Source organism: Anguilla rostrata, chromosome 2 (assembly GCF_018555375.3).
Source record: "Anguilla rostrata isolate EN2019 chromosome 2, ASM1855537v3, whole genome shotgun sequence".
Classification (NCBI taxonomy): domain Eukaryota; kingdom Metazoa; phylum Chordata; class Actinopteri; order Anguilliformes; family Anguillidae; genus Anguilla; species Anguilla rostrata.
In genome coordinates, this window is record NC_057934.1 from 21,809,491 (window position 1) to 21,818,875 (window position 9,385).

Below are 9,385 nucleotides of genomic sequence, written 5' to 3' on the forward strand. Positions count from 1 at the left end.
AAACTAACAATGCCACTCTAATCCTTGAATACATTGATGATGCAAGACACAGCACCTGCTTTATCGCTGAGGATCAGAAAGCTCCTTACTGAGATGGAGCTTCCACTAGTGTCTGCAGTGACCTGGAGCCCAGCCTGGCTTGAGTACTGTCACACTGCACAGCAGCATATTTGTTTGTTTTTTTTAATTGTTCTTTACTCAGGGTAACCTGTAATGTTGGAAGATCTTTTGTCTTTATGAGAGTAGCCTTCATGCAATCATTCTGGCACCCTCTGGATTTTAAAGCAAAAACACGAGGGGAAACATTCCGGCATTTTCCCCACCACACAAAAAAGCGCAGAGGCCACTGACAGGCACACAGAAAGAGCCCTTCTCCAAAAACACACACTCACACACACACACACACACACACACAGACATACACACGGCATTGTCCTGAAGCCCCCCTTTCTGCCCAAGCACACACATATACAATGCCACCCAAACACGTGTGTGCTAAAAGGCCATAAATTAGCTAAGACGTAACTGTTCATCATACATTGGTTTCTATGAAGCAACAATTAAATTAAAACATTTTAGGTGGTTGTTACAACAAAAACATCTGTATCTTTCTCTTTTTTGTTTGTTGTTGTTGTTGCCTTTGTCTAGTTAGGAAGGGGGGTGGTGGGTGGGTGATGGAAACACACACGTTTTCCAAGCTGATGCAAATGCTCTGCTGTTAGCAAACCAAAAGCTATTGTGTGACCTGTGAAAGACTAAACTGCCGCCCCATAGGTGGGCCAGAGTTGGAGTGTACGAGGTATAATGGTTTGGGGGGGGGGGGGGTGGTCATTTCTATAGGTAAACGTCTAGTAGCAGCCTATAATGGGGGTGGGTCTGTGACGTCTGTAAAGGTAAAAGGTAGAATGTGATTGCTGATGTGCCAAAGGTGGACAGAATGGAGGGACAATGCTTTTCGGTAAAAACGTATAAAAGGCCCCGGGTCGGTTGCACGGGGCTACAGAGCTCACACCCAGCCCTCCGAAATGGGAAAGGTAAGAAGGCACGCGGCAGGCGCAACTGCGCACCACATTTCTGCGTGGAAACTGCGCATGTGAAATATGACTCTGGGAGCAAGGGGAGGGTCAGGTATAACTGTGGCTTGTTCCAAAGGATTGGTGGTCCAAGCACACCTGCGGTTTTAGGTGTGTTGATGCATTTGCACCAATGACTCAATTTGGGAGAAGAGCTAGGTCGGAACTGGGACCCAGCTTTGTGCATCACATTCTCACAACATTTATAACACACTGATACTGGACCTGATGTTCTTGATTATTATTTTATTGTTTATTTTTCCTTGAGATAAAGTCCATCAATTATTGTATATGCGTAAATATCAGTGTGTTTCAGTATTTTATTTAATCTTATTTTTTTGGTTGACGGTATGAATTTGAGCATAGACACCAGTTAGTGGCACTTTACCGACCCTGGTCAGGTTGTTATACATTAGCAATTGGACAGTGACACAATTTTTGTTGTTTTGGCTCTATATGCCAGTACATTGGATTTGAAATGAAACAATAACTATAATGTTAAGGTGCAGGCTGACAGCTTTAATTTGCAATAGCAAACAATCTGGTAGACCACAGAAGACCACTGTTGTGGATGACCAAAGAATACTTATGATTGTGAAGAAAAACCCTTTTTCAACTGTCAAACAGATCAAGAACACTCTCTGGGATGTAGGCGTAGATATGTTGAAGGCTAGAATAGTGAGAACACTACACCAGGATAACCTCACTGCTAAACGCCAATCACTGGTAAGCCTCAAAAACAGAACGGCCAGGTTAGAGTCTGCTAGAAAGTACAAAAACTCTGGTCCTGGAACAAACTCGTATGGACAGATGAGTTGGCTATTACCCTGTACCAAAGTGGTGTGAAGAGAAAAGTGTGAAGAAAGAAAGGAACTGCTCATGATCCAAAGCACCCTCCCCCTCATCTTTGAAACATGTTGGAGGTAGTGTTATCGCTTGGACAAGTATGGCTGCCACAGGAACTGGCTTCTTTATTGATGATGTGAGCAACAGCAGGATTCATTCTGAAATGTACAGAAACATCTGGTCAGATCCAATCAAATGCCTCAAAGCTCACTGGACAGAACTTCACCTTGCAGCAGGACAATGCCCCCAAACACACTGCTAAAGCTACCAATTTCCAGAACCAAAGAGAGGAATTTTCTTGACAGTCAAATCAGTCTCCTGACTTTATAACCAACTGAACATGCGTTTCACATGCTGAAGACAAGACTGAAGGCAAAAATACCCCAGAACAGACAGGAACTGAAGATGGCTGCAGTCCAAGCCTGGCAGAACATTACCAGGGAAGGCATCATCATCTGGTGATGTCTACGGGTCACAGACTTCAGACAGTCATCAAATGCAAAGAATTTGCCAAGTACTAAATATGATGACTTTATTTAAGATCATGTTCATCTGGCCAATTACTTTTGGACCCCTAAAAAGGGGGACTCTATGTTTTAAAGGGCTGCATTTCCTACATACATCATTGGATATGGATGCATATGGATGTAACCTCATATTCATTGTTTTTCATTCAACGGGTTGGAGCACAGAGTCAAAATAACATTGGATATGGATGCATATGAATGTAACATCATATTCATTGTTTTTCATTCAATGGGTTGGAGCACAGAGTCAAAATAACAAAACTTGTGTCACTGTCCAGATACTAACAACTGCTCTGTAGACACATTTTCAGCAGCATTTCCTTAGTGCTTTCTTTGGTAAACAATTACTAGTCTTGCTCTTACTGAAAAACTGGCCTTGTGGACTGCGATGAACTGAACTGACCCTGTTTCTCCCCATCTAGATCATCTTCTACGAAGGCCGTAACTTCCAGGGCCGGTCCTACGAGTGCAATGGCGACTGCATGGACACTTTCAGGCACTTCAGCTGCTGCAACTCCATCCGGGTGACCGGGGGTCACTGGGTGGCCTACGAGAAGCCTAATTACCTGGGGTACCAGTACATCATGGGCCGCGGGGAATATCCAGACTTCCGCACCTGGATGGGATTCAACAACTGCATTCGCTCTTGCCAGATGTTCCCTCCTGTGAGTTACTGGAAATAATAATGAATGAAACATCTTTCAGTAATCACTGGGGATGTTAATACTTAAAGCTGTGTGAATTGGGAACACGTCACTGATCTAAAAAAATTTTTTTGATCTCTAAGGATATTTGTAGGATTTGAATGGGCCCCCTTTTGATCTGTTTGCTAGAGGTTTGACACATTTGTGTAATCTCTCAACATTTCAGACAACGGTCATTTTTGTTATTAGTTTCATATGTACTTATCCATTCTTTTTTTTCATCGTGATCATATTCGTTTTGATTGAGTTTAGTTTGAAGGCCTTGGCTGTGGCTAACCTTCTAAAAGTTGGGAATGAACATAGACCTGCAGTAAGGAATATATTTAGTTAAAAGTGACCAAACATCTCCAAATATGCCTTGCACATGTTTAAAGCATATACTGTTCTGTATTTGTGCTTTCTGGGCTGTGGTAAGCAATAGCATTTACATTTTAGAGGGATAACTGGTAGGCAGTCACCCCAAAACATCCTTTCAGTGTGACCCCAAAAAACTTACAGGGAAGTTTAATGGGTGGCACCCAGGGGAAGGAGGGTGCCCTGAATTTTGGCATAACCTCTGCATTTCCCCCTCCCCAGTATCGAGGCTCATATAGGATGAGGATCTACAACCGGCCCGACTTCTCCGGTCACATGATGGAGCTGATGGACGACTGCCCCAATGTCTACGACCGCTTCCGCCACCGTGACATCTACTCCTGCAACGTAATGGAAGGGTACTGGATCTTCTACGAGCACCCCAACTACAGGGGGCGCCAGTACTTTTTGCGGCCGGGCGAGTACCGGACCTGTGGAGAGTGGGGGTGCTTTAACCCCATGGTGGGGTCCTTCAGGAGGATGAGGAGTCATCTGTGAGCCAGTAACCAGGAGTGCTAATAAAGAGATCTAATTTATAACTTGGCATCCAATGGCCTCTTCTATTCTCTGTCTTTTAAAAAACCAGAAAAGCTGCTGTAGTCTTTGCTGTCATCTACAAAACCGTGTTCTCATTTTTTTTTTATCATAAAATTGAGATATAATAGGTTTCTCAATATAATATCTTATTTACAGATACTTAAATGCCATGGCTCTCAAATAGTAATGATTCATTCATCAGTTCACATTATTCACAAACTCAACAACAAGAGAAAACCCGAAGCGACTTCCATTTTGCGTTTTCACTGTGAACGGGAGATTGCAAGCTTTGCCATTCTATTGTTGGGGGCCAGAGCACAGAACCGGGCTCAGCGAAATATCCCATTACAAAGATCCTTTAAAGCAGGCCAGCATTCCACCGGATTAGATTGTTCTACAATAGGATTGTCAATAGCTCTATGGGTTATTTGCATAGGGAGCCACGCTTATCTATTTCTAATTACTTTGATGATTCCATTTACGGAGCACATGATGGCAAAAATGGCTGGCCCAGTTTAGGGCAGAAATAACAGCTTTACCTAGTTTCTGTGTTATTGCCTCCTGAAAACATGATTCTCTGAATAACTTTGCAATTGCCCTTATGAAATGGAAATATGTTTTACGTACTTACACAGTTCCAACTGTCTGGACAAAGATTTAAATTTTCATCATTTGTAAAGTTGTGCAAGCCACTATTAGGATTCGCCTATCATAATTATGTAATGAAAAAACACACTTCTGGAATGTTCAGAAAAGTTACACAGCACAATTCCATGGCAATTACAACAAAGCTACTTCTACAGTACTTGACCCAAAAGATTTAGTTATAACTAAAAAATAAAGACATACCTTTACAGTATGCACTAAATTATTACCTCTCTTTGACTTAAGTTGGACTCCGAAGTTGAAATTCTGTGTTTTTCTTCAAGTTTGGGGTTAAAATCAACTTCAAAAGTAATTTGCCCTTACAAAGTATTTTTTGAGATGAAACACATCATCTCAAGTTTAGCTGGCCTCGACTAATGCTGTCTTCAAAAAAATAAATGTTGGGCAAAGGAAATCCTTACTAAACTTAAAATTGACGAATGGAGTAGCATAGAAGTTAGCATGCTGCTCCCTCCTCTCTTGACAATATTGCTATTGTCCACATGTATTAATAGAAGAGTAAGCACTTCTGTTGTCCATGCATTTTAAAAGTTAGCTGCACAGCATTTACACAAACACAGGTGCACACATATCAAAACCAACAAAAAAAAAACAGTAATTCTAGTTTGTGCTGATGCAGAGAGCCTTTGTGTTTTTATAACAATGTGCTGACCGCTGTGGGATGTATAAAAGAGTCCTGTCAGCAGACGGTCCTGTCCGGTCGCACCAAACAATCACAATGGGCAAGGTAAGCAAGCGGTTAAAGGTTAAAGAGAGCTCGTCTGTGTTATCGTCTCTCCACAGGTATGGAATGTGTAGAATGTCTGGGCTTCCTGCAAGGTTGGGTTGTCGCTTGAGAGTGTTCTATTTATGGACTACTGTAAAGATGGGTAAAAACTAGGGTAAAGTCTGAAAAGGTATAATACAGTTCAGTACAGGAACTGCTCGGTTCACGCTGAATAGCCTGTGGACAAACTTGGGGGACGAGCAACTTACTTTCGGCTGAATGTCTGTTTCTCTAATGGCCGTGATTGTACGGAGCGAAGCGGACACTTTGTCACTCTCAGGGGAGTTTGCGTTCATCTCTACTCAAACACGTGATTGAGAAGGAGGGAAAAATGTTTATAGCCTTGACTTGACTGATTCTGATAAAAGCGTCTTGCTAAATAAATGTTATTGAATGCAATTCAGTGTAATATCATGTAAAGTAACTCACTTCCAGAAGATCTATCATAATTGTAATGTTTAATGCAGTCTCTCCAGTCAATCAATATAACACAGTTCATCATATCATCAAGTTTTATTTTTTTGTTTTTTTATTAATTTATTTCTAATAGTCTGTACATACATCAGTGACATGGAAACAGGGCATGTTCAGATTAAACTTTTCATATTCTCTTCATAGACACGTGAAAAGGACACAAAAAGAAAGGAATAGCTTTAATGAGGGCAATGGCATCCTCATCCTCTTGTGAAATTCTCTTATGGTACCATTTGGGTCTGACTCTGACAGGCTTGTATAAAAATTAAGTCAAGTGTCACATATAGAAATATGCCAGGAGAGTTGCTTAGCAGCATAGGCAGAAAAGAAGCATAGCAGTCGAATCTGTATGAATTATACATGGTACAGATCTGCATGGATCGTGTAATTTCCTGTCATACCAAGGACGGATATCCGATATACCAATCTGATCCACTTAGCCAACGCTACAGTTCCCAAACAGCAATTTTAGACATGAAAAGATAGATAAATCATTCATTACAACAGCAGTCACCATCCAAGACAACAAGCAGCATGCATAACAATATCAACTAGACCTCATACACAGATGTTTAATACACACAGAATTCACAGCCTAATCTGGTGGTTGGCTCCGAAATTGTCGTCTCTCTTCTGTTGATGCCAAAACATTCCAATTTCATGAAACTGTTGGAAGTTCATTCAGGGGTTTGACCAGGTACAGCACAGTTTCACTGGACATTCAGAAGCATCAGATACCCGTTCCTAGCCACAGCCTCCTAAAGTGAAGAAAAAGGGAGGAAGGAAGGAATGCGGGAGTTCACCAGTCTGTAGTCGTTAGTCTATAATAATGTCTGCACTGACACATCCCTGACAGATCACTGCAATTATTAATGCAGATTAAGTCATTATTAAGACAGAAACAGTGTAGCATAATCATTATTAGCATATACTATGTTATGAGGCAATTATCATGATAGATACAGCATGATGAAGCCTTTATAAGGAAAGATGAAGAATTATTATGACAGTGCGGTTCGTTAATTACGAGGACAGATGTTATCATTATGACAAATACACAGATTCATACAGTACTAATATATATATAGCGTGAAGAATGCCTTGCTGCAAATTTTCTCCACTCAGAAAGCAGTTCTAAAACCTTAAGGGCAAAAGTGTAAGCCGTGACCACTGAAATTCTGTAAAATGCGCGTAATGCAGTGTCACACAAGATACTCCTCCCAGCCATTGACTGCTTTAAAGGGCAGTATGTGAATCAGCCTGCTGATGAAGAGCTCTGTCTATTGCAGATAGTCTTCTACGAGGACCGGGACTTCCAAGGACGGCACCACGAGTGCAGCAGCGACTGCGCGGACCTGCAGTCGCATTTCTCCCGCTGCAACTCCATTCGCGTCGCGAGCGGCTGCTGGGTGGCCTACGAGAAGCCCGGCTACGGCGGGTACCAGTACATGCTGCAGCAGGGGGAGTACCCCAACTACCAGCACTGGTTCGGCTTCAACGACTGCATCCGCTCCTGCAGGGTCATACCCCCCGTGAGTGTCCGTGGGCCAGCCCGTTTCTTGTCTGCGAGCTGTGCGCCTGCATGTACTGCGTGTGTCGTTAACAACAGGCCCAAGACGCAACCAAAGCCTGCGCATTCTGTGCTTGAGATATCCTAGGAAACAGGCAAACTGTGCTGCGCTTCTGGAAAAAAGCTGTAGATATATCTTGTTTTCATTTTCCAAACTGGTTCAGTGCTCCTGATCTGTATTCGCATTGCAGTTTGTCAAAAGATTCAAATGTATCAGCCTCCTCCAGATTCAGAGGCAAGGATTTTTCAGTAAAGATTGATCTGGCAGTTCACCTAAATGGCTGTCCACAGCGATGCAGGAGGTTCCACCCAAACATTGCTTGAACTGTCAGCAGTGACCTTTAGAGCAATGTGTCACCATATGGAACGACAGCCGGTTCCACCATTTTGAATTTAAAGTAAATTAAACTTCATGAATTGTAAAATGAAACAAATGAGCACACATTTACATCTCCGGACTGACTCCCATCTAATGAACAAACCCTACACGTTCAACTTTTCCAAGCATTTCCGTTTGCCTGACGTCCATCTGTTGTCTGTGCAGTACAGCGGTAACTACAGGGTGAAGATCTTCGAGCGGTCGGACTTTGGCGGCCAGATGATGGAGCTGATGGATGACTGCCCCAACCTGCAGGACCGCTTCCACACGCACGACATCTCGTCCTGCAACGTGGTGGAGGGCTACTGGACCCTGCACGAGCAGCCCAACTACAGGGGGCGCCAGTACTTCCTGCGGCCGGGCGAGTACCGGAGGTACAGCGAGTGGGGCAGCGTGAGCCCCAGTATGGGCTCGCTGCGCCGCGTCACCCACCTCAAGTGAGCCAAATAAACCTCCTCTTGAAACCAGACTCGCTCCTGTCCGTCTCTCTGCCAAAAATCACAAACAAGCCAAACGCTTCCTTCAAAAATCCCCCCTCTCACGTCCTGCTTGGGATTTCAAGGTCAGCCGTAGTACTTGGGCAGCTGCTGGGTTTCCATGTGCGAATGAGCAACACCTTGTAAAATGACCACTCCCACAATACGAAAACACTATTTTCTTGCGTAGTAGAAACACTGAGCACAAAATCTAAATAATCCACACTTAACACAGTTGCCAATAAGCACTTACATGTGTGACCAAAATATGAACCACTTAGACCTTGTTGGTTTCAAAATGCACCATGTTAAGGTGTAGTCCTATTTAGTGTGTAGAGAACACAGCCTTGGTGGCATGGTGGAGCAGTGGATAGCACTGTTGCCTCACAGTAAGAAGGTGACCAGTTTCAACACTGGCATGTGATGAGACAGACATGCAGGTTAGGCGAACTGGAGACTCTAAATTTCCTGCAAGTACTGAATGAGCGTGTGAGTGAATGATTGATTGGTGACCTGTCTAAGGTAAATTCCCTTCACCCAATCCTAGTGGGGATAGGCAAACCTGACCAGGAATAAGCAGGTTAGATAATGGATGGAGAACACAGCCCCAGATCCAACACAGGCCAAGTGTGTTATCCATTACCCACAGTCTTAAGCCACAGGGGATGGTCCCTTACCTGTTAAAGGTCGTCAAACACTGCCCAACAAACACACTTCCCAGTCAGAGGGCTTCAGGATGAGGTAATAAACATGAGACGCATCAGTTAATATTCAGTAGCGTAAATGGATGTTTAAAACCAAGAGCTGTAAAGCAAATGACAAACCAAGAGGAACAAAATGTGCTGCGGGTTCGTGCAGCTCAGAAACTTTTTTTTTTTTTGTTTCACCGAGCCAGCAGCTAACGGGAGAGAGAGCGGGCCGCGCGATCATCGCCAATACCCAAGGCAAATTAAGGGAACACAAGCCGGCTCTTTGAGCTCCGTCCTTAGAAGTGTCCGCAGCGCCCGAGCGAG

At 43.4% G+C, this 9,385-nt stretch overlaps 2 protein-coding genes across 2 annotated transcripts; both read left to right on the top strand.

Moving 5' to 3' along the window:
* Nucleotides 1-924: 924 nt before the first annotated feature.
* Nucleotides 925-4,043, top strand: crygmxl2 (crystallin, gamma MX, like 2). The gene is made up of 3 exons (XM_064321221.1): nt 925-1,034; nt 2,869-3,111; nt 3,727-4,043. The coding sequence occupies exons 1-3, from the start codon at nt 1,026-1,028 to the stop codon at nt 4,000-4,002; spliced, it is 528 nt and encodes a 175-aa protein (XP_064177291.1). The 5' UTR covers nt 925-1,025; the 3' UTR covers nt 4,003-4,043.
* A 1,261-nt stretch (nt 4,044-5,304) lies between these two features.
* On the top strand, nt 5,305-8,363 carry crygmx (crystallin, gamma MX). The gene is made up of 3 exons (XM_064321220.1): nt 5,305-5,434; nt 7,237-7,479; nt 8,062-8,363. The coding sequence occupies exons 1-3, from the start codon at nt 5,369-5,371 to the stop codon at nt 8,335-8,337; spliced, it is 585 nt and encodes a 194-aa protein (XP_064177290.1). The 5' UTR covers nt 5,305-5,368; the 3' UTR covers nt 8,338-8,363.
* Nucleotides 8,364-9,385: the final 1,022 nt, after the last annotated feature.